Source organism: Haliotis cracherodii, unplaced genomic scaffold, assembly GCF_022045235.1.
Source record: "Haliotis cracherodii isolate W230 unplaced genomic scaffold, xgHalCrac1.p SCAF_5, whole genome shotgun sequence".
Classification (NCBI taxonomy): Eukaryota; Metazoa; Mollusca; class Gastropoda; order Lepetellida; family Haliotidae; genus Haliotis; species Haliotis cracherodii.
Window position 1 is genome coordinate 17,799,209 of NW_027266308.1, and position 25,934 is coordinate 17,825,142.

The following is a 25,934-nucleotide window of genomic DNA, read 5'->3' on the forward strand; positions in this document are numbered from 1 at the left end:
AACTTCTTCAGCAGCTGTACCTCTCACACATTGTCTTTCTGTCAAAAACAGCAGTAAATGCATTAAGAGTAATGCAGGATGAGTATACAAATGTAAAAAATATTTAGATTTTACTAAAATTCGACTATATCTTAGAGATACCTTTAACAATAACAAAACGGCTCTGTGATAGTATTGATAGTACTAATTTCCATCCCAGCTATTTTGGACTATTTACTGACATTAGCTGCAAACTTAGGGTCGAATATTGTCCTTTGAAAAGTCTAAATATATCCCTGTAGGTTTACAGGCTAGTAGAATACCGGTAATGGCTGCACATAGTAATCAAGCAACTAAAATGGATGGGATTGGCTTTGTTGTGATTGACTGATAGTATATCATTATACACCAATAATGTGCATTAGTGCTCACATTTGTAGTCACTGGTTTGCTTGAACCACACTCAGTTATTTATTCTGTTCTGATAAAGCTGGAATACTGTTGCATCATTCCTTATATATTAGAATCGATTGAGGCATATAGATCCTGGCAAAATACTCATATAACTTCATATGTTCAGCTATATTCTTCACTGTTGTCTCCCTTTGTGTTTCAGGCGACTTGCTGCTTTGCATGAAGGGCCATCAGGGGGTGCCAACTACAACTATGGAATGTCCTACTCGTACACACCAACAGCAATTAAGGCTATCCCACCACAGTACCGTGGACTGTCTCGTGTAGACTGTGACATTGCCATGAGGCTCGAGAAGCTAAAAGAAAAGCCACTGAGTATGTCAAATTACAGAACATTTTTCTTTTCAAAAGTCATGCATATTCAGGGACCAAACCACTGTTCAAGGCCAGACAATCACTAAATAGTCCTGTGGTCAAATGGTCTAATGATTTGAAAAAAATGTAAATATTTCTACTAGATTGATTATTTGTCATAAAAAGCCATATGCTAAATGCGTTCTTACGTGAAGATTAAATCAAATAAATAATACATCCAGGATGGGTAGCTCAGTGTTAGAATTATACACACATGAAACAATGTGTAGGGATCTGTTTTGGTATCCTTGCTGTTACAGTCTGAGCTAATAACTACAAGCCCAAACTTGGCTATAAGCATCATTTTCTGTAGATTTTTATGTTCTACTAGACTAGCCTACTAGACCAAAGAGATATTATGAGACTCAGACTTTGGACTAGTGACTAAATATTGTTTGAATATTTCTAAAAGCTACATAAAATCACTCCAATGGGGGAGGTTATGCATTATGTCATAGATTTTTTTATGCCTTGGAAGAATTTGGATAGGTGAGTCCACTCTGGTAAGTTAACAAGGGACTCATTATTTGGATAATGAAGTGCAAATGTCCGGATAAGAAAGGTTCCACTGTATAATCTCATACAGCAAGGGAAGTATTCCATTATGCATGTTGTAGTCCTCCCTTTATGAAGATGCACATGTGCTTCAAATGCTGGTTTCTATGGAGAGTGATTGAATTTATTAAGTATTTTTATGTATTCTATGCTTTTCAGACCAGCCAGTCTATAGTGACCGAGACATTACTGACAGACTCTCGAAGCTTAAGGGAGCTCGCATGAACCCTAGTGCTGCTGCTGTTGCCAAGAAACCAGTATGTACATAGTGTTGAATAAATCTTGTCAGCAAATCCATCATTGAACATACTCCACAACTTCAATTTCCTTAAAGATAAGAAGCCTTCAATTATGACTATTGCTTATCTAAACTCATTTCCTAAAGGTAGTGGAAGCTTCCTGAACTGCATTACTGGAGAACAGAAAAAACCCAGCTCACACGAACGCGCCCGTGGTCTGCACATACGCACCAGAAATACATGACCAAGCTGGTATACTTGTTACCCTCTCATTTTCCCGCCAACTGCGCTTTGTATTTTGTTTGTTTGTTTGTTGTTTAACGCCACACTCAGCAATATTCCAGCTATATGACGGCGGTCTGTAAAATAATCGAGTCTGGACCAGACAGTCCAGTGATTGACAGCATGAGCATCGATCCATGCAACTTGGATCGATGACATGTATTAAGTCAGCGAGCCTGACAACCTCATGGTTACATCCAAAAGCTAGGTCAATTACGTGCTTCTCAAGCACACAGTGCCTGCTTGAAATGACCACGTGTGCGCCTCTACCAATTCATTCTCTTTCACAGAGATTTATAAGGCTAGAGTAAATGAGGGCCTGTCGCGTGTAAGATAGGATAAGTATATAAATATACAATTTATATTATAATTTCCAAACTGTATAGACTACAACCGTGAGATATGCATGAGGAAGCTGGGTCTAGACAGTCTAATTTTGAATTTGTTTTAGAATTTTGAAAACTGTCTAGCGTCTAAAAGACATGAACTCGTGAGGGGGACAAACACACACGATCAACCGGTGTTAATAATCCCGATACGTTACTCAAACAAAACAGTATGAGATCGGGTATACATGCCGAACATTTTTTCCTGCATGTCATTGTACATATAGAACAGCCGCGTAGCTGTAAACGCATAGCAAAACGGCAGACGACTTAAAATCGATTCTGAAAGGACATCAATTCTTCAAGCAAAACACAGCAACTATCTCCCACGGACCATAGAGTGTGTTAGGTTTGGTAACTCTTTTAACGTTTCCTCATGGTTATCAATCACATTCTAGTGTATGAAGTGAACCAAAGGGAGAAGAGGAACAATAGCAATGGACCTTCGAACCCAAACCCTACATCACAGATACCTGAGGCAGAGGTGAGCGAAATAAAGGTTCTACCAATGTATTCTCTTTCTCATCACCACTGTGTGGCGACATGTTTGAACATCACAGAATTGTTTTTCCTTCACCAAGTTGTCGAGTATCCTAAATAATATGGGAAAAAAGGACAAACAACCTCCTGCTTGTAAAGAATGCAGACGTACCTATTCCACGTCGGATCCCCACTCAATATGTTGATACTGTCGGGGACAGTGCACCCTAGGTTCCCGATGTGCAGAATGTCATTCCCTAACTAACTTGGCTTTTAAAGTTTACCTGCATCGTTGTCGTCATCGTATTGCCGATCGCCGTTCCAAAGCTGGGGATCCCAAAGCTAGTACCAGCTGATCATGCCCTGAAGACAATCCTGTCGATCCTGACAGCTTCCTTACAGGCGATTTGTCGACTCATGACCTGTCTACTATTCCAAACAAGAAGATACCCAGGTCAATGTGTGCTCAGTCTATCTGACCAACCCAGGTCCCGCTCTCGTTATACCAGCAACCGATTGATCCCTCTCTTGGATTTGGCTCGCTCTACTACCCCGGGGGCTAGAGATACAGATGTTGATATGACTTCATCGCACTTCATTTTAGATCATCACACTTTGGTGCGGCGTTCACCCTCCAAGACGCCAGATCAGCACTCCCTCTCCCACGATCCGCACTCTTATTCCAAGGATCGGCGTTCCTGCTCCCAGGATCTGTGCTCTTGCACACCGGATTGAGGTTCTCGCTCACAGGATCAGCATTTTCGATCGAGTTACCATGCTCGCTCCTCGGCTGATATCGAACGCTTGCGCCATGATTGTCATCATTCTGCTCCCAATCGTCTTCAATTGACCACCCGTCAGACCATCACCATACCAGCTATCCTCACTGGACCTTTTCGGCGGTTGATCCCAGTATCCAGGCTCAACCAACTGACAGTTCCCAACCGTCAGGCGTGCTTGATGATCTCTCGTCAACGCCTTCCTTGGTTGGGAGTTTTGAACCAGTGCATGGATGCATTGGATAGCTGATTAATTGCAGTTACAGCGGAATCGCAGTTCCATCGGCTAGTTCTTCCAAGATCACACTCCCTACCAGACTGGTCTTACTGGACATTAACTCTAACCTAGATACGGCTTTCGCGTCCTTTCGTCAACTACGGGAACATCTCCATATCCCCCACTTCATCCCTGAAGACACAGGCACTCATGGCATGTCTACTACGGTCGCCTCCCCTGATATTGACAGTGACGTTTCTACACTGTCTCAGAAGCGTTCAACCTTGTCTTACATGGTTGAAGATCGGGACCTAATGCACATGGATGCCACAGTCCACCAAACCCTCCCGCTCGTGTCTACTATTTTGTCAGCCATGGAGGCGGTCTCCGTCTCTCTCTCCACTCATTCCCAAGAAGAGGCCTTTACTCGGAGATTAATCAACCTTACACAAGACAAGCTTACGCAGATTTTGGACCTCCTCACTCACCATGCCAGCTCCATGATGGCTCTTCGTCTCCGTGGTGTGCTGCAACATTCTTCCTGGGATGACCAAACTGTATCAGCCACCCTGGTCTTTCCGCTCCTTATTTGCTGACGCGATACAACAGGTCGCATAGGACGTGCAGAGCGGTTCTAGCCTTCAGGTCACGGTGGACATTCTGTGTCTCTGGAAAAGACAATTGGAGGATCAACAGAAAAAGGATCGCTACTATCCCCATTTTATTCCTGCCCAGCACGATTTATGTGACTCGGGATGTTTGCAAGCAATAGGACCATGCTCGCAGACCCCTTCGTGAGGCAGCTGCTTTAACAAGGGTATCAATTACCGATGAATGCACTGCCACCTACGACGACGCGCCATCCCCATCGGAGAACGTATCCAGCAAGGCAGCTTCCAACATTGACCGACACTGTAGGTACATTACTAGCAAAAAACGCTATCTAATGTCCTGGCCCACCCCACTACATTTTCACATGATGTTTCATCACGTTCCTTCGTATGCTCGTTCATCCCGGCGATTATATGGTCAGTCTCGGTCTCCAAGACGCTTATCTGCACCTTCCCATCCATCGTGAGCAGCATCACTTCCTCTGGTTCGTTTTTCAAGACCACCATTACCAATGGAAGGTGCTCCCGTTTGGAATTTCTTCGGCCCCGTGGCTTTTTACCCACCTGACCATCACAAAGTATCTACATCTTCCCGGGATCGTGTTCGATTCTTATCTAGACGACTGCATTCAAGTTCCCGCAGATTCCGACTTCCTTCGTCTACAACTCGCATTCACAATGTGTCTTCACAGACAACTCGGCTGGCTAATCAACGAACAAAAGTCGGAACTCATTCCCACCCAACGTCTCCAATTCATAGGAGCCCTGTTCAACACTCAGCAAGGTCTGATGTTTGTTCCCCACGACCAGTGGGTGAAGATTCAACGTCTCGTACCGTTAGCACTCAAACAGCCGCTTCGACTGCGCCAATGCCAACAACTCCTGGGCCTCCTAAAATCTGCGCAGGTGCTCACTGTTCGGGGTCGACTTTATTTGTGACCTCTTCAATGTTTTCTCACTCAATTTATCAGGATCAACGATTGTCACATGCCGATCTCTCAACCGCTCAATCTCTACCCTCATCTTAAATGGTTGCTGGTCGCGGCAAGCGTTTGCGACGGGGTCCCCTTGATGCCATTCTTCGCGTCCCTCCATCTGTTCGTCGACGCAAGTAGCAGGGCAGTGGTCCGATGTAGAACGTTGCCTTCACATCAACAATCTCGAGTTCAAGGAAGCAATTCTCGCAATTTCGCATTGGTCAAACCTCCCCCGGTCCTCATCCCTCATTATCCAGTCCAACAACATGGCAGTAGTGTGGTCCATCAACAGGATGGGATCCATGAAGTTGATGTCCCTACTCCCACTTGCTTTCGAGTTCTTTCATCTCATCGACTCCCTCAATATACATGTCCGCGCTCGGCACATTCCAGGGATATCCAATGTTATAGCAGACTCCCTGACCCGACCAGACAGACCATAACCAACCGAGTGGTCTCTTCATCCAACAGGCGCCTTTATGACCACAAATGTACGGCTTTTGAGATTTATTGTCGTGCTTGTGATATTTCCACTCCTACCTCAGTTTTGCTTCAACAGATTGCCAAATATTTACATTACCTGACTCGGAAACTTCGTGGATTCACATTGGCAACCTTCCTTGTGGCTATTAACTCCGTCATCGCCACCACTTCCGGTGCGAAGGTTTCCACAGTTACAGAGCTACAATTGCTTATCCATTCCTACAAATTAGCCAACCAAGCTGCTCGTTTTCGGTCTCCTTCATGGGACCTAAATGTTATTCTTCAACACATGGTTTCCGTTGATTACGAACCACTAACGGAGAAGGACTTCGAGACAGTTACGCTGAAGACCGTCTTTTTTTGGCTTTGGCCACTGCTGCACGGGTTAGTGAAATTCATGCTTTGGATGTTACTCAGGTCCAGTTTGAAAGATCTGGAAGTGGCAAAGCATTCCTGGGGCTTTGTTGGGATTTCGGGGCAAAGAACCAACTTCCAGGACAACCGAGCATCTTTTTACAATTCCCCCGCTCTCAGCTATTTTTGGATCGAACGACCATGAAGGCCTTTCCTTGCGCCCAGTTCGACGCTTTGAATATATCCTGGAAGAGACTTTTCACCCCATTGTCAACCGCGTCTACATTGGAAATTTCTCGTACAACACTATCCTTCTGGCTCCGCTCCATCATTCTGCGAGCGTATACTTTCGCTGGGCTGCCTCCACCTACAACATACCACCCTCACGAGACTCTTGCGTTTGCTTTAGCCATGGCCCTCCACAGTAACTGCACCCTTTCATCCATCATGGAAGGGTGCTTTTGGAAGTCCGCGTCTCACTACCTTCGCGTTTCACTACAAGGGCTCAACAAGTTCGGTTCGTTGGTGTTGGCACAACACCTGTCTCGCCCCAGTTCACGCAGAACATAAACTGTTATACTACAAAATCCTTGCGGGTCACAATTGTATATACAGAATATATCATTAAACATTTACATGATGTTACAAACAATTTTCAGAGGCAACTTATAAGACTTATGGGCCAGGCCCCGGGATCATGAAAGTGGTCTTAGCTCAAATTTTGCTAGCACGAATTTTGTCTTAAGTTTTTAAGATTTTGCTTAGCTAAGATTAGGTCTAAGACTGGATCTTGAACCGGTCTCAGCAAAATCTTAGCTAAGCCTAAGTCTAAGATCGTCGTCATAGGGACACGCGCACGTAATATGGCACTACGGTAATCATTGGATGCCGAGGTTATTTTTCTGACGCACATTTTCCTAAGATCGGAAAAGTGAAGGTTGTGCGAGAATTGCGCTCACTCGGCACTTGATCTACCTCTGGCTATAAAATTATGCAGAGATGTAGAATATTAAATTTCCTATCTGATGGTGTACATGTAACTGTAAATATTAAACAGGTTTGAAAAAAAGACACTGCTATGTTTCGTCCGAGAATATATTCTGCGTCGAAAAACAGGAAATTTCTCCTTTTTTTAGCATACACCGATAAAAGTACTGTGCAACATTATTTTTCATTAAGCAGCTTTACCGAAACTGTGAGCGAACAAAATACTGCCTAATATTTGAAGGACATAAATATATATCAAATGGAGTTATATGAGTATGTATAACGACATAAATTCAATGGAAAAAATAACCTGCCATAAATGACGAAAACTGATTTACCTGTATGACGTCAAAAGGCGACAAAGAGGTTATACACGTTCAAAGGAAAGGGGGCATAACTCTGCTATGCTTAGCACTAGTTTATTGTAACTCAGGTCACTTGGTGAGAATTAGCTGTGGGTAAGGACAGTGTATTTTCGTGGTGTTTTGTTCACGAGGAACCTAACTATTCCAACACAAATATCAATATTGAAACTCTATACGTTTAGGCATTAAAACCCCATCAGAAATGATGAAATTATATTTCATTAAAAAATGAGTGATAGCGCAATGGATGGCCCTATGTGAACCATAAATTAGTCCTTATATTCCAACATTCTCCTGATTGTGCGAGTGTAATTTGACTAATGTTGCACCTATATAATTGGATCACTTGCAGTATCATCAAATGTAATTAATTACTAAGGAAATGACCCAATTTAATGACGTCATGGCTGCTTGTATGTCTTTGATAACGTCAGAGAAAGACGACACTGGTATTTTGATTGATATATATTTCCCCTAATTTTCGTTCATGGTATGGAAAAAGTCCATGTGTAAAACAGAATTTGACGCTTTTTCGACACAACATAAATAGACTGTGTTTACCATGTAAATAATGTCTTGAATAGATAAACAATTCGATGATGTACAGTGTACCTTAATTAGACAAGACACGCACCTGTTTGGCATCAATTTTACGTAATCAAGTACTCAAAAGATTATTTCAAACCAAACAAAATTTAATGTGTGAAAAAATGTACACAAGACATGCACAATCTACATCATAATTGAAACTGTAAATAGCAGGACACAATATGATCGTGTGTGCTTTCATTCAAGGACCTTCACCTCAAAGAAATTACCTAATATGTACAACATATGTTGACGTTTGACATCACTACCGGTGACCGACTTTTACAAAATGGCGTGTTGACTGTCAACAGTATGCGGGATTTTACAAGGGGACTTTCGTTGATTCAGGGTTCGTATATACATAAATGTGACATGTAAGTAATCAGACCCATTCTGAAAATCTTTGTACTGTTATTTGTTCTTATATGTTTCATTGAAGCCAACGGAAATAGCCAGAAAGTCCGATAAATACCGTTGTCGTTGTGCGTGATTTTGTGTCAGTCATGGCGTCACACTGGACAGGAACTTCAACAAGTTCTGTTGAAAATATCAAATCACTGGAATGTATATATTTTTAATTCCCTAATTCTCCCTACGATTCTCTTCCCGTGTATATTCTGAAAATGCTGAACCAATGTACTCAACGAACAGACGAATGGCTTTGTTTACATTTCCAACAAGTGCACTTTTTTCAGCGTTCGTTTTTACACCTCATTTATTTTGCTTCATTACATAGACAATCTGTATTGGTGACAAAGACCATTTGGCATTTGATTCCAAAATGTATGAGGAATTCAAGGATGTAGGTATCGCAGCTGATTTTGAAATATACGTGATGAAATACAGCATCTCATTACCGGTGTACGTATAACGTGATTTTGTTAACACTATCCAATATGGCTGACACAAAACGACTGAGCAACTGAAGGTGAAAAGCCCCAGTGGCAACAAACTGAAGGAATATCAAAACTTGAATGATAGGTGGGAGACTGTGGGAACCCTGAGTGGGGTAGAATCTATGCCAGTTCATCACCGGTTAGACCAATGATGAAAAAAATGGTAGAACGACGAAATCTGTATCTCTCAAAGAGCTCTTCGTCGTTGTACAGATCAAGAGGGTTGAATTGGTCTCGAAATGTCCGATGAATTGCTATTATGTCCTTTTTAACCCTTAGGCAACGCATGAGGCGAACAACCTCCGCCATTTTTCTTGCTACAAATTTTGTCTTAAGTCTACTCAGGGACAGTCTTAGGACTTAAGTTCAAATTTTGTCTTAGACTCAAGATATTCTCATAGATTGAGCTTCGTGATCCCCGATTTAAAACAAAATTTTGTCTAAGTCTAAATCTTAAGAGTTAAGACAAAATATGGTTTGTTTCATGATCCCGGGGCCAGGTTTCCAGGTTTTCAGGGTCATCTGTACTTCCTTTTCCTTTGTAGATCGGACGAAAAATTCCGTTTAACCATTGTTCTGGAAACACCCCAGTGTCAAATAAAAGATAATATAGTCTGGCATACAAGGGTAAAAATGTTGCCACCGAAGCTTTAATATATTCATTGATGGTGCATTCGATTTCTTGTTTGCTTATATCAGTGTTTAAAATATCATTACAATTATTGACATCTAAATTTATATTAAAATCAGTCAAATCATCAGGGATAGAGACTACATGCATTTAGGTTTTTGAAATAGACCAATTACCTCATGCAGCACGTGCGTAGCCACCTGAGCTGCCATGTGACACCCTTCACTCTTGTCTCTTCGCTTGCCTCAGCAAGACGTACAAAGACTGCTCGGAAGCGTTCCTGTTTCTTCATTCTTTGGTGATATTTATTACTGTTTATTATTTGCATATAAACTGTATCTATTGAGGGATCCTTACGATCGTTGCCCGCGGTGCAGGGTTCCTTGCGGGGACACCTGGTGCGCCCTGTGCGACGGTCTGGGGCCTGAGGCGTTCGAGCGCTACAGGCTCAACGTGCAGTCTGTCTCCACCCCTGTGTTGGCCGGCTCGTCCGGTCGGGGTCCCCTAGCGGGTACCACTTCCACATCTGCAGCGGATCCCCTGGCGGCCCTTTGGCTGACCAGGGACTCTGTTACTGCGTTGCTTTCGCAACTCGTTGACTCCAAGCTGGCGGTCTTATCCCAGGATAGGCCGCTGGCTGTTCCGTCCCCGGCCTCTTCGGTGGCCGGGGGTTCAGACGCGGGGTCTTTCGGTGTGACGGGGGCTCCCGTGGTCACCGGTCCTTCCCCCGAACCGTTGGCTCCGCTATCAGTTAAGGACCGCGTGGCTATGGTTTATGACCTCTTTGAGGACATGCCTAAGCCCCTGCCGGTAGCTCGGTGAATCCACAGCTCCGTGGGTTCCGCCGAGGTCTACGAGGAGTCGTCCGACAAGGCTTTCCCCGCTTCAACCTTGTTGCGCGGTATTAAGCCTTCCCTGGAGAAAGCCTTTGCGGCAGCCTCCGGTCAGGGACTCCTGTTGCCTCCGCCGTCATGGAGAAAGGGTTCATTCCCAGTGCATGACCTTGCCTTCCCCGAGGCCGGTCCCATGGCGGATCAATGCAGTCAATCACTGGAAGCATCGTCTAGTCGGCGCCCGACTCATGCTGGCGACCGACAACACGACGGTAGCGTCTTATGTGGACAAACTGTGGGGAACCCACAGTCACTCACTACTCGATCTCACGTTCGAGTTTTACGCTCTGGTGGACAGTATCCCGTGCCAGGTGCGCGCCTGTCACATCCCCTGTGTGTGGAACGTACTGGCAGACGCTCTGTCGAGGCCTTGGTATCCGAACCCCACGGAGTGGATGCTCAATCCAGTAGTGTTTCAGTGGCTGTGCGAACAGCTGGGTTGTCCGATGGTCGACCTGTTTGCAACACGGTTCAACAATCAACTCCCGTTGTTTGTATCACCAGTCGCGGATCCAAGGGCCATCGATCACGATGCACTCGCGTTAGACTGGACGGGCATGGACGCTTATGCTTACTTGCCGACAGCGTTAATACCACTCATTCTAAGCCGGCTCCGAGGAGTCAGCTGTCGAATGTTACTGATCGCGCCCATGTGGCCGAACAGATCGCGGTACCCCGACTTTCTGGCCCAGGCCACGCAGTCACCACTTCCACTGTCTGTGAGACCGGATCTGCTGATCCACCCTCACACCCGTCAACTTCATCCAAATGCAGGGCAGTTCAATCTGCAGGCATGGATGTTGGCACCGAGCGACTGAGGAGGAAAGGTTTCTCTCGTCGGGGGTCTCGGGCATACATTAGTATGCATCGTGATTCTACCCAGAAGGTGTATAATGCACGCTGGGCTATTTTCACGAAGTGGTGTTGTAAACATCACATCCATTCGCCAGATAAGGTATCTGTGCAGGACGTTGCTCATTTCATGTCTCACTTACGAGAGACCCGGGAAACTCTCCGGGGGTTCCATTGCCAACTATGTCTCGTCTGTTGCTACGGTACGGGCGTTGCTATGGGTACCAGTCTCTCAAAAGAGCCAGTGACTCGGGGTATTATCAAGGGTTTCAAGCAACAAGATCTTAAAAAGGGCTGCCTTCGGACACTGGCCTGGGATCTCTCCTTAGTGTTGAAATCAAACCCGCACGAGATCCGTGCGCTAGCGGCAACATTTGCCCTACACTCTAATATCTCTGTTCACAGAATATTGAGGGGTTGTTACTGGCGTTCTGACTCGGTATTTGCAAATCCTTACCTCAGAAAGGTTTCTGATGAAGACGTGGAGGGTGTGCACCATCTTGGGCTGCTGATCGCGGCGCAAGTGGTCATCTAAGGGGTGTGCCTAGAGTAGTTCCGAACTCCTCAGGCTTCAGACCTTTGCACGGTGGTGGATCGACTCCAATGTTCCCACCGCCGTGGCTAACAGGAGTGGGGGTCCCCGCAAACCAGCGCTCTCACACCACAGGTGAGGCGCCTTTTTGTGTGTTTTGTCATTTGTATTTTTGACAATTATGTATTTAATTGTCTGTCATGTGTTCCAACCTTGTAATGCATGCTTACAAATACTGGAATTAGGCTTTAAGTAGGCTTGCTCTTAGGATATACGGTCCGGATGAAATTATTTTCCCTCTTCCCGAATCTAAGATTCAGCTCACACTGGTACTGTGTTCTCATCCGCTGCGGCGATGAAATACCCATCCAGTGAGGCCGTTTGGAGTCACCAATTGTTTGGCAAAGAAGATTGAGCCTTGACACGGTATGCACTTGACACTGCTTTGGTATTCCTATAGGGTAACACCAAGCTGGGAGCATGCACATCGAGTGCTTCCGCCTTGTTTACTTCTGCTGGTCGGAAAAGGAATAACGAGCAGTCAGGTTTGGGTTGTAGCGCTCCCCACCGCCTACTGTGGTAATCAGCCTCGGTATAACAAATGGTAACGTATTACTTAATGTAATTATACCCCCGTTTTCGAAGTTAATCGGAGGTATATAGCGTTCCGTTTGTCCATCCCTCCGTCCGTCCTTCCGTCCGAGCTTTTGTACGGCCCATAACTTTTTAACCATGCACCCTAGCTTCACCAAACTTGCTACACACATGAACCACAATGAGTACTTGTGCCTTTTGCTAGTTTGAAGATTCTGATTTTTTTTATTTTTGCTGTTTCCATGGAATCATGGTAAAACATAAATTTTGGGTAGAGTTTTTGTACGATCCATGTTTACAATATTAATATTAAAATTGTCACTGGAACTCAATCTTAGTTTTTAAAACATTGAAGTTAAAATCAGTTAGAAATATGTAATATTTCATTAATCAGCAAACTATTTACTATTTGTTGTTGACCAGCGGGGATAACGGGGGTATGTGAGCTTTGCTCACTTCTTTCTTGTTTGTAGAATTTTCCTATTCGGAATATGCTATAGTAATACGTTACCACTTTGGCTGATGCCTGCCTGAGTACTTGCTCTCGCAAGAGACAAGAGTGACGGGTGTCACATGGCAGCTCAGGTGGCTACGCACATGCTGCATGAGGTAACTGAGATCTCTGTGGTAGATTTCGCTGTAAGAGCGGTTGTGGGAGACAACAGCCTCGGTATAACAAGTGGTAACGTATTACTATAGAATATTCCGAATGGGAAAATTCTACAAAAATGAGCGGGTGTCATTTATCCGTAAATTAGGAATATTGTTTTGCATTTTGAATTGATGACTATTATAGAATTTGAGAATGTTTTTTTCATAATGTCGACTACTGTTCAAAAGTTGAGTTTTGTTTTAAAAACTTTTATGTTTATTAAAATTCTGTTTTGCCTGGTGATACCGTCCCCGACTGATCTTACATTGGCGTCCAAACCAGGGCTTTGATCTATTGCATCTGGGTCTACATCAGCCGTGAAGGGGTTCTCGAAGGGGTCTACAAAGTCTACTTTGAAGACACAGAAGAAGGACAGCTGCACACAGCCGACTACCTCAATTACACCACTCCAATCTCAAAAGCAGTCCTTCATGCAGTGACAGACCTTCACATAGCCTCAGAGGTTCACCCAGGAACCAACCTGCACGCAGGAGCAGACAATCATGAAGCATCCAACCTGCATGCAGCATCAAGGATTCACTCAACCTTCAGCGTTCACACAGCCTCCAACCTTGACACAGCCTACAACATTCTACTAATTCAGACTTAGTAGCCAGCGTTACCCAGCAAGTTTTACTTGGTATGCAGCAGCACCAGATGATGTCTGAGGACTCCATGCAGCTTACCTCATCAATGTCATTTGAGAACTCCCAAACTTTGCACCATTCTTCTACTGTTCCAAACACCTTGTTACTTTTACAGGAAGAGGAAGTGTTTGAGCCTATCTTTGAAGAAGAGTCAGCCCGATTGGAGTGGAAGGTCACACTTCCATTTATGAGGACTACAGACTTCTAGCCTGTATTACTGATAGAATTCCCATCACTTCACCATCCAGAAAACTCAACTGTGGCATTCTACATCAATCTCCTAAGAACGACAAGATCTGCGGACTAACTGTACAAGCTTACAGACAGTCTCAACCTACGGATAAAGAAAAGACATGTTCCAGGAGAACCCATTCCAGCGGACACCCTTTCGAGGCCATCCAAGCCATCACCAACAGAATGGATGCTCCGTTAAGTGTCAAGATAAGGAGGTTGTGCTACCACATTCAACAGGCTTGGGAAGTCGACCCACTGGCGATATCCTGGGAGGGAATTTACGCTCACGCGTTCCCACCATCAGCTCTGATGCTGCTGATATTACAGAAGATCAACCACACAAAGAACCTTCCACTGCTTTTGGTTGCGCCATATTGGCAGGCACGAAACGGGTTTCCAGAGCTCGTCGCATTGGCAGAGATACCAACCCTGAAACTCCCAAACTGGCCAAACCTACTCCTACATCCTCATACCAAGCAAGTTCACCGAAGACCAGATCTCTACAAACTACACATAAGGAACATATTATGTTCAACATAACTAGAAAAAGGATATTCAGCCAGACCAGCCAAGGCAGTACCCTACCAGACGTCTATATCACGATAAATGGAAGAGTTTTGACCAGTTTGGTCACGCCCACTTCATATCTGAGGTGCTAGATGTATGAACAAAAAGAATAAACTCAAGTGTCACTTTCATTACATATATAGTGTTCCCTTGCTATTCCGCCCTTCAATACCTTTGTTATCTCAGTAACAATTGGCTCCCAAAATTTACTTACATTTTTAATAAACTCAAGGTTTACACTGACACAATGTTTTCCCCCATCATCCGAACTGAAATATGCCATCCCATTTATTATGCAATCTGGTTATAAAATTGTGTTCATTGTATATATGGACTTATGTTTGTAATATGTTGTATGTTCACGATTGAAATACATGAAGCACGGGAAGTCCCTACGGTGATTGGTCAAATTATCCTGCAATACTCAGTATTGTCTGCAGGAAACCAGTAGATCCATCCAGTAGAGAAGGCATTTTTGCCATTCACCATGTGGCCATGTAATTTTATGTTCTGCATTTTGTTTTGTTTCTTTGGCTTGGGTAATACACTAAATTTATGCATTTTGTTTTAGCTTTGCCTTTTCGCTACCTTTTAGCGTAATTGTTTGCTCTCATAAACTCCAATAAAATACAAAGTTTTTGAGTTACATTATGCCTGCCGTACTTTGTGGTTTTGCCACATGGTTATGTTTTATGCTTAAATTCCAGATTTAAGATCTGCCACGCTGCACTTGTTGCTGTGGGAAAAGTCAGGCCCGCCTTTCTGCCGTGATTGTACGACGCCCTGTAGTTTCATAACATAGTGCGATGTTGCAGTCCCTCGTGGCTCTGCTCCTTCAACTCAGTAAGAATATCAAGGACACACCTCACTCAACGTACTCGTCAACCCCCATGATATGGCTTACAACTCAGAGACTGCGGTCTTTCTTAACCACCCTTGCCATCACCTTTATCGACAACATTGTCCCTTCCGGTGACGCCTGTAACGGGACCGGTCTTACGTCTCCTCCGCCATATACGTTGACAGCAGCGGCACCATCGGTGCTCCCGAAGAGCAACACCAGCGCTTCCGGCGCCTGAGTATCTAAACCTATCTTATATTTCGGCATAAAGGGAGTCACTGGCATTTCCTTATGTTGCTGACATCTCATAGATCGTCACACACAGAGGCAAGGTGAAACCACCTCTTTCAATTGTCGCTGCTCTCCCTTACGTTGTCAGGATCATGACTATCGTTCAACTTCCTGGAAGGAATCTTTTCAACGAGTAGTCATTTGGTCTGATTCAACTTGCCCACTGGTTGTTTGGACGAGGTTTTGTGTTGCAATGTTCTCATTAACCCCGTTGTTTAAAGCACCATGGTTTAGGAGAAATGACCTGCAGGTTTCCATCGCAACAGAGCTTCTAGTTGACAATGTCAGAACTAGCAGATCTTCACTGTTCAGGCTCATTAAGCCTGTTTGACACCTTCGACATAGGCTACCGGGTACTCACTTCTCGGGATCATTGTTGACTGGTCTCGCATATCACGGTGTATCATTTGGCTCTGCACCGGCCCCGTCATCCGACGACGACATCCACTGTCTTCTTCCTCGACATTGCCAGTACCAATGCTCCTCTAAGCTCCTGCCTTAGCGCCAACGTTCCTCATAGAGGCTCTTCCTCGGCACTCCCAGGGTTTTCCACAGCGCTCCAGGTGCTCCTGCATTTTTTTTTCGCAAAACTTTGGTACAACACTTGTATGTCTACCACACAGTTCATTGAGGATTGCCTGTGTGTGGAGGGGCGGGCTGGTAGCCTAGTGGTTAAAGCGTTAGCGGGTCACGCCGAAGACCAAGTTCGATTCCCGACATGGGTGCAATGTGTTTTGTCCACTGCTGGAATATTGCTAAACGCGGCGTAAAACCACACCCACTCACTCATTTCAGTCTCCAATACGGCTTTCTCGGCTACTGCGCAGAGTGATTTACATGTCACGTGTCAAGTACTCTGACTGTAAACAACTCCAACCGGAATTAGGTCTACTGACATATGGTGAGCAGTTGTTTGATAGGCATTTCTTGAAGTTGACGGATATCAAGGTAGACACAACTTTTTTATTACTGTAAAAAGGTACGTTTCGGTATAGATCCTTATACCATTGTCAAGCAAGACTGAATGAGGGACATAGTACAGAATACGAGGGGTGTTCATTAAAGATTTCCCCTGACCCACTTTCGATGGACCTAGTGGAAAGAAAATTGGCATAGGTATTAGTCTTTCTAAACATAGGAACCAGCAAGAGTTACACACTTCTCCCATCGTTTTATGCAACTATGGAGACCTCTCAAACCAGGACTTTACTTCAGAAGTCAGTGTTTCATCATCTCTGAAACGTTTACCCTTCAAAAATGACTTCATGGTTGGAAAGAGGTGGAAGTCAGATGGTGCAAGGTCAGGAGAGTAAGGAGGATGTGAAAGGATTTCATAGCCACAGGACAGCGCTTCTGTCTGGGCAACATGAGAGTTGTGTACTGGAGCATTGTCTTGCAGGAGACGGACACCGTTGGTCAGTATGCCACGCCTCTTAAGCTTGATAGCGTCCCGCAATTTCCGCAGCAGTGAAGCATAATAAGCTCCTGTAATTGTGGTACCCTTTGCCAAGAAATCCATCATCGTTACTCTGTGCTGGTTCCAAAACACTGTGAGCATGACCTTGCCTGCAGAGGGTTGGACACGTGCCTTCTTTGGGGGTGGTGACCCCACATGCTTCCATTGCATCAACTGAACTTTAGTCTCAGGATCATAGTGATGGACCCATGTTTCATCCTGTGTGATAAGTCTGTCAAAAAAGTTTGCCTGGTTTTTTTTGCCACATGTCTAAAAGATCCTTTGAGCAATTGACTCGTTCCTGCTTTTGGAAAGGTGTGAGCAACCCGGGAATCCATCGTGCAGACACCTTATGCATGTTCAAATTGTCATGGATGATGTTTTCCACAGACCCTACACTGATCTTGACATCTTGTGCTAACTGGCGAACAGTTATACGTCGGTCTGCCAAAATGGCGGTCTCCACTTGATGGATAGTGTCCTCATCAATGGCTGAATGGGGGCGACCAGGAATGGCAGCTGTTTCCACAGATGTCCGACCACACTTGAACTGGCGATGCCAGTGTTTAACAACGTCATATGATGGGGCATCTTCCCCATAAGTTGCTTTCATTTCATCGAAAGTTTCTTTTGGTGTGCGACCTTTCAAATATAAAAACCTAATCACTGCTCGGTATTCTACTGGCTCCATTGTCACACCCTACTCGATCATAACACCTGTAAAAGTGGTAAGATTAATAGTTCGGTGCTGCAAATTCAGACATAACCCATAGATACATGTATCATTACACATGTGACATTTTTAACCAAATATGATAACCGTAAGTGGTTTAGGGGAAATCTTTAATGAACAACCCTCGTAGAAACAAACGAACCCGAAACGTATTGTCAAAATCTAACTGACTTCATAATTAATGCAGCAAAAACCGCCATCCCTTTCAAAACAAACAAAATAGGCAAACCTACTGTCCCATGGTGGAACGAAGAAATAGAGCAATCTAGATGCAAACGAAAATCAGCATTCAATAAAACTAAACGCAACTCGAAACACCTAAAAACAGAGCACGGATTAAAACATAAAGTACAAGGCCTAGTCAGAACTGCTAAAACAAGAAACTGGAAAAAGTTCTGCGAAGAAATAAATCACCATACTGACGCCACAAAGATGTGGCGTAAAATCCACGCCATTAGGGGCATTAAACGTCATAAAAAAACTCCAAACATAAACAACTCAACCAACCCCTCCTAAAAAGCTAACAACCTAGCCAAACACTTCTCAGCAGTCAGTAGCAACAGCAACTTCAGCAAAAAATTTCAAGAACAACTAAGTAAAGAGACCAAATTTACCAAAGAACACAAAGATGACCAACTAGAAATTAACCACCCTTTCACAATAGAAGAACTAAACCACATCCTAAACAATAGGAAAAAGGGCACAGCCCCAGGTCTAGACCTCACCTCTTACCAGTTTATCAAAAAACTACCGCCTAAACTACTCCAAACACTACTTAAACTCTACAAACTGATCTACCTAAACGGACAGTTCCAAACTCCTCGGAAGCAAGCTTTGGTAATACCAATACCTAAACCAAATAAACCAGCAGATCAGGCAAATTCGTACAGGCCAATCTCCCTAACCTCAAACCTATGTAAAGTAATGGAATCACTGACTAAAAATAGGCTCCAGCATTACCTAGACCAAAACAACATCATAAACCCAGACCAAAGCGGTTTCACTCCTGGCCGCTCAACTCTTGATAACCTCGCCCGTCTTGAACAGGATATCAAAACTAAATAAACAATACACTACAGGTATCTTCCTAGACTTCTCAAAAGCATTTGATATGGTTTGGCAGTACGGGCTAATTCAAAAACTACAAAAAATAGGACTAAAAGGTCAAATAATTAACTATAACCAAGACTTCATATCCAACCGAAAAATAACAGTGGGGATAGACAAGACGCTATCGGACCAATGTCCCCTAGAAAATGGCACCCCCAGGTAGACATTGGTTTGGATTCTGTTTGTTGGGCTTCTGGAGACGAGGACATCTAGGAAGGGTAGCTGGTTGTCCTTTTCTATTTCGATGGTGACCTGTACTCAGGGGTGTTGTTGGTGAAGATGTTGTAGTAGCTGGGTTGGGTTTTGGTCTTGTTTTAGTATGACAAAGGTGTCGTCAGCTTTCCTGTACCAGCAAATTGGTTGAATGGGTGATGTGCTGAGGGCTTGCTGTTCAAAGTAGGTCATGTAGATTTCAGTAAGGATAGGAGAGAGTGGGGATCTGTTGATAGTACTCTTCACCCCAGGTGAAGTAGGTAGAGGAGATACAGGTTCTTCAAAGATCCAGGCCACTCGGCACCTGACACTTAGTTTACTCACATTGGTGGCTGGCCAGAAGTTGGTTTGTCGACCTCCGAAACATCACCAGAGACAACCCCCTGAAACTTCCGGTGTGGTCCAACCTTCTGCTCCACTCCCTCAGTGGGTTGCCACATCCTAAAACCCGCACGGTTTCATCTGCATACCTGGCACATCTGCAGAAAGCCCGATGAGCCAAAGGCTATTTGGCTAGAGCGACCAAGGCTATTGCTTCAGCCCACCGTCCATCTACACGAGGACTGTATGATGATAAATGCTGCTCGTTCCATGCATTCTATTCAGACAAAGACCAGGCTGAGCTCCTTCTGTACTTGCGCAGCACCCGTCGGTTGAAAGCTCTACCATCTCCACATATATCTGGTCACCATCAACTCCGTTCTTGCCATCCTGGACGATCGGAGAATGACAAAAATTCCCGAACTAGAGGCCTTGCTGCACTCAGTCCGTCTTGTAGAGAAAAGCCAAGTTCAGCCGTAGATCTAAATGTGGTCTTAAAGGGCTCCCTCCGAACCATTCCACTTGTCTTCCTTCTATGACCTAAGGAAGAAGACAGTGTTTCAACTGGTTTGGTCTTCTGCCAATCAGGTCAGTGGGCAAGAGACAAGAGAAATTCAGAGTGCCAGCATTGTACCTGAATGTGGTACTTAACCATCTTACCAACAATGCCAAGAACCACCACAACAATCTGTTTTTGAACATTGTTATATCTACTAGCCAAAGCCACAGCAGCCAAGATGTCAGACATACATGCAATCGATTTTTTTTTACACAATTCGACAGCAGTAATCATGCATTGGCTCACCTTGAAAGTTGGCATTTTATCGCCCAGAATCAGCTTCCTTGTTAACCAGACAGTTTCACGTTTCGCCACTCTCATCCATACTTGGATCAGAGAATGCTGAATATTTATACTTATGTCCAGTCAGAGCACTATGCATCTACCCGCAGAGGACAAGTTCCAGAAGGCTAAGATAAGCTGGATTATCAGTGTTACGGACAAAATGATAAATGTATTATTTGGTATTTATGTGTTCTCATAAGATTGTCCGAGAATTGCTATGGTTTACCCTAGTGCAAATAGCAGTGACTTATTGTCAAGTTTTTTTTAGTGGGTTGCAATTTTTGTGGTTAAGGGGGATAACTGCTGGGATGTTTTATTTTGGAAGTATGTCACCTGCCTGCCTGCCATCATGGCCAAGTGGGTTATTCTTTTGGAAGAACAGATGGTCTACAAACAGTATGAATAACTTTATTAGCAGTCTTTGCTTGGAAGCATTTTGTGTTAATATAATTAACTTATCAGCAATACTTTCTATAGTATTCAGACACGTTATTTTGTCTGTATTTTTACATTGCTTTCAAAGCTGTTAGTTGCATTCAAAACTCGCTCGCTTTCAACGAGGTGTTAAAAATAGATTTTGCAACAGGTTGTTTTGCGAGGGCCTTTCAAACTTATTATTTAACAGTCAGTGCTTATTTATAGAAATATTGGTTATATGACCTGACTGACATGTTTCAGTTCTCCAGAATTTCAAAGATGTAGACTTTGTAAAAATATATCTTTATTGGTGAAGTTTGATACATAATATTATAATAGTATCACAATGTAAAATAGCATCATACCATGCTATATTTTCCCTATTTTCATATTTATTGCAGTCAATCTGTCACAAGTGAGACTTCAACATGTTCAACAACTGTAAACACTATGAAATATGAACTGAACTTTGATATAAACTTACACAACAGTCTTCAGTCTTACTTGTTCTCTGAATTGGCTATATAGATCTATCTACTATAGAGAAGAACAATCAGGATTGGCAGTGTGTGCCCTCTTCCAAATACCAACCTGATAATTGACTCTCCTAATGTGTTGCTCGACAGGGAGGAAGGGTTCCCATATCAACATTGCGAGAGGGGCCAAATCATGGATGATCATCTTTGGCACACAGATCAATCATTCTGAGGTAGTGTTGATCATTAACATTCCACATACGAGATCTCCCATGCAAAGCTCATGTAAACTCATCAAGTTCATCCATGAGGTCAATGGGTACATGGCATGTCACCCAATTTTTGTGGCATCCTTGACAGAATTTTCAGTGGTTTTACCTTCCCATGTCCCTTCAAGTCACTTGTAGTATGCATGCATTGCCACCAACACAGTACAGTGTTGCTGAGTATGGGACAGAGCAAGTTCCCGACATCAGTCAACCTTTTCTTGTTACCAGTGCCAGTGTCAAAGAGAATTTTCATAATTCTCCATCTTGCGTGCATATTTATCATAGGGATTTCGTTGGGATTTTAGATTAGGAGGTACAGGTGGGGGAAAAATATATAGTAGCGAGTGAATAGGTTTGTTTTGGAGACGTTTTCCTTTCCGGAGTTAAGATAGCGGGGTGGTAAAATAGAACAAGTTTAAGTAAGAAGGTTGAATTGGTTTACTTAGGGAGGGAAGGTGGAAAATTACGTAGGTTATAGTTAAGTGGAGAAGGATTTTGCCCCTGTTGTTGTTTTTTTGTTAAATAAACTTTAAATCCAACTTCGCTCTTTGTGCTATAATTAGAATTGGTAACCTGGTCAGGAGCCTCCTAGAACATAAAGACAAAAGAATACTGCAGAGGGAGAAGAGAACACAATGCAAGCACCGCAGAAGAACATCAGACCTTTTCTCAACTATTTTTGTACTTCTACTGTCACTGGGCGCCTTTTAAAAGGCTTTAAAGGGCACCTATTACACTAGGAAACCATCTGCAGTCCCGATACTGTAAGGCACAGGAGTCAAAGGATATTTCGGCAGTTCCTTTAGATTCAATTGTATTCCTTGATTTTAGGACTTGATAAACAACTGAAAAGCAACATTACCTTGTTGTTTGTACCCTACCACTTTGTTTGCGGTGGTTTTGACCCTGACTTTTCATTACTGGCTCAAAAATATGATTGCCTCTTTCCAAACGGGTTTCTACCCGCCTATTCTGCTCTGAGTACATCTATTTTGGATGCCGCTTGTCCCGACGAGAGTACCAGTAACTGCTTCCTGTGTCGAGTTTATCAGTTTTTCACTTTTCAGTACCTCAGCAGGCCTGACCTCATGGTGTTTGGTTTACCCTATGCTGCTTGACAACATATCAGCCATATTGAGACTGACGTTGATATACTGTGATCTGGCGTGAGTGGTTCTAACCTAACTTTGATAAGCATCATGGTTGGTCAGTATGCCTGAAACACCAGCGCTACTTCCACCAGCACAACCATGAGACTTGGCGTGTTGCATGAAAGTCTCTTCAAGTTATCAAGGCTGGGTCAGCTTAGAGCTGCACCACCTACCGGTAGCACAACCTATGTACAGCGCTGTACATAGATACATCACAGATGGATAACCTACCACGACATTATCACTTCTTTGAAAGCTCATTTGGCCCCAAGAACGATTGCAGAGTGTTACAAATTCTATCAAAGAAACTAAAATGAAACAGAAACTGTAAGCGAATACGTTGCTGAATTACAAAGACTTGCACACGAAAAGAGTATGAAGAGAAGTTGGCTGATGTGAAATTAAAACCAACGTCAACAGTTTTCAAGACATATTCCTTAGAAATTATTCCTTTGCTGGGAATTGCCGATGTTGAAATTGTATATGATAGCAATTGCCATTGCATGTAGCTGATGTAAAAGGCCCCAACAATTCTTGGCCAGTAATGGATACAAGCATTGAAATAGGAACCATTAAGGACATTAAGGCTAGAATTGTACTGAAACCAAATTCAAAGCCAAAGTTCATGAAGGCAAGACCTGTGCCGTATTCACTCAGAGCTAAAGTTTAAGCAGAATTGGATAAATTAGAAGGGGAAGGGGTGATATCCAAAGTTACAACAAGTGAATGGGCTACACAAATGAAGTTAGAATCTGGGGGGATTTTAAAGTAACAGTCAATCCAAATATTGAAGTAGATAAATACCCCCTGCCAAAGCCAGCTGACCTGTTTGCAACATTTGCTGGAAGTACTGTGTTCAGCAAGATTGACTTGACTAAAGCTTTTCATCAGTTGAAGACCCGGGTTAGAATAGGTCTTCAGCAACCCTTGCTTGTTGTAAAAGGCAACTATGCTTGTCGTGAGAGGCGACTAACGGGATCAGGTGGTCAGGCTCGCTGACTTGGTTGAAGCATGTCATCGATCCCAATTGCGTGGACCGATGCTCATGATATCAATCACTGGATTGTCTGGTCCAGACTCGACTATTTACAGACCGCCATCATATAGCTGGAATATTGCTGAGTGTGGCAACAACAAACCAACCAACCAAATCATCAGTTGAAAGTTACCAGTAATCAACACACACAAAGGACTCTATGCCACAATTGATTGCCCTTGGAATAGCAAGTTGCCCAGCAATATTTCAAGAAATATGGGAAAGACTTTGCAGGGTCTTCAAAGTACAGTCACATTTCAAGACGATATTGAGGTTGCAGGTAAAGAGGGAAAGATTCACCTAAGAAAGTTGTTCAATGTTCTATCACAACTTGAAGAATATGGCATCAAAATCGAAGCTGTGAAGTGTCAGTTTATGTATTGAATATTTGAGGCACAAGATTGACAAGAATGTACCCCATCCTCTGACAAAGTTCAACCAATCGTGGATCATTTTATGATGGCGACTACGTGTTGTTGTTCCACCAACATTATGAAAGAAGATATTAGAAGAACTACACAGTGAACATGTTGGAATAATACTAATTAATAGTGTTACGAGAAGTTTTGTGTGGTGGCCACCACTTGACAATGACATTGAAAATCTGGTGAAAAATTGTAGGCAGGGTGTTTCAACAAGAAATATGCCAATTACAGCACCAACACATGATTGGCCTATTGCAACGAAACCATGGGAGATAGTTCACCTTGATTTTGCAGAGTTCAAAGGTCAATATTTACTCAAAATGGCCTGAAGTTCTTCTCATGACAAGTACAACTGTCTCCTAGACAATTGCTGTGCTACGACAAATATTTTCAACTCATGGAATACCTGATGTACTAGTATCTGACAATGGCCCCCAATTCAAATAAGACGAATTTTCTAGATTCATGACAATAAATGGCATTCAACACAAGAGAAGTACTCCGTATCATCCTCAAACCATAGGTGCTGCTAAACGGTTTGTTCAAATCCTGAAAAACAATCTCGAAATGTCGGAAGGAAAAGATGTACCAGCACAGTTAACAAGAATGTTGATCAAATACAGGTCTACGCCCCGTTCAATGACAGAAAGATCCCCTGCAGAGCAACTGATGTAATGACAAATCAAAACTAGACTACATCTTCTACAACCTAGTCTACAAAGAATTATCATGGAAAGAAGAGAAGAGAGAGAGAGTATGTGACAATAAACTGTTGCAGTGTGAACTGAACTTTAAAGTGTTAACAAACATTTATCTTAAAACTGGTGGCGTGATTAAGCTTTTATCGTTACTCTTTCCCGTTTTGCACCAATTGTTTATTTCATAATTGGGTTGTACATTAAAAGGGAACGAGTGTTGTTTATGTTATGTATCGTATTCTCACATGGCCTTTCGCGGTTGGCTTAGAGTAATGACGTCACATGTCATGCTCTCGATTTAACTTCTGTAAGCTTGTCAACAAGTAAAGATGGAACCCAAGCTGTATGATCCTGTTGTTTATGAAAATAAGGCAAAAACATAACAGCTCTCACTCAGCGATTTCGGCCAAGCACTCATTGAGAGTGAGGCCTGTGCACCGCACCAGAAGCCGCCACCGGCTTCTGAAAGTGAATCGGACGAGGATTGGGATTTATCTGTGGTATCTCAGTTTAGCCCAGATGATGGATTGAATGGCAAGTACCAAACCTTACACTTTCAAGATTGGTTAGACATGTGACAGAAGTATCATGAGCTACCGGGTAACAACCTGTTGGGATCATCGTACACAGGTCAACGCCAGGCATCACAAATTTCATGGAGATCAATTTGTGCCTGTGCCGGCCAAGAAACACGTCCTATGCAGAAATTGGAAACACAACTTGGCAGTTTACCACACAGTTCACAATGGACTGTCCGTTGTGTGGAACTCGAACCTCACCTCCGGCATATTGCGGGGTTGGAGGTTAATACGCAGGGTGAATTAAATGTCACGGGTCAAGAACTCTGGCTGTAAACACCATAATTAGGTCAACCAACTTAATGGGAAAGGTGCAGGGTCATTGTACCAGATTGGTTTGCATGCTTACTGGTATGCTTACGTAATGCCGTAACACTAACTTCAGTAGACCGCTGGTGTCAACCTGCACAGTATCGGGGCACACACGGAGTATGAGGCACCTCCCTTCATCGTCACCTCGACATAAG

At 43.5% G+C, this 25,934-nt stretch overlaps 1 protein-coding gene and 1 pseudogene across 1 annotated transcript in view; both read left to right on the forward strand.

Moving 5' to 3' along the window:
* Positions 1-25,934, forward strand: part of LOC139444350 (uncharacterized) — a 254,046-nt pseudogene that overhangs the window by 28,661 nt on the left and 199,451 nt on the right.
* Positions 1-25,934, forward strand: part of LOC139441974 (abscission/NoCut checkpoint regulator-like) — a 77,640-nt gene that overhangs the window by 10,445 nt on the left and 41,261 nt on the right. Inside the window, exons 4-5 of the mRNA XM_071222718.1 lie at positions 596-768; positions 1,522-1,619. Coding sequence (XP_071078819.1) covers positions 596-768; positions 1,522-1,619 — 271 coding nt within the window. The remainder of the gene's footprint in view (positions 1-595; positions 769-1,521; positions 1,620-25,934) is intronic.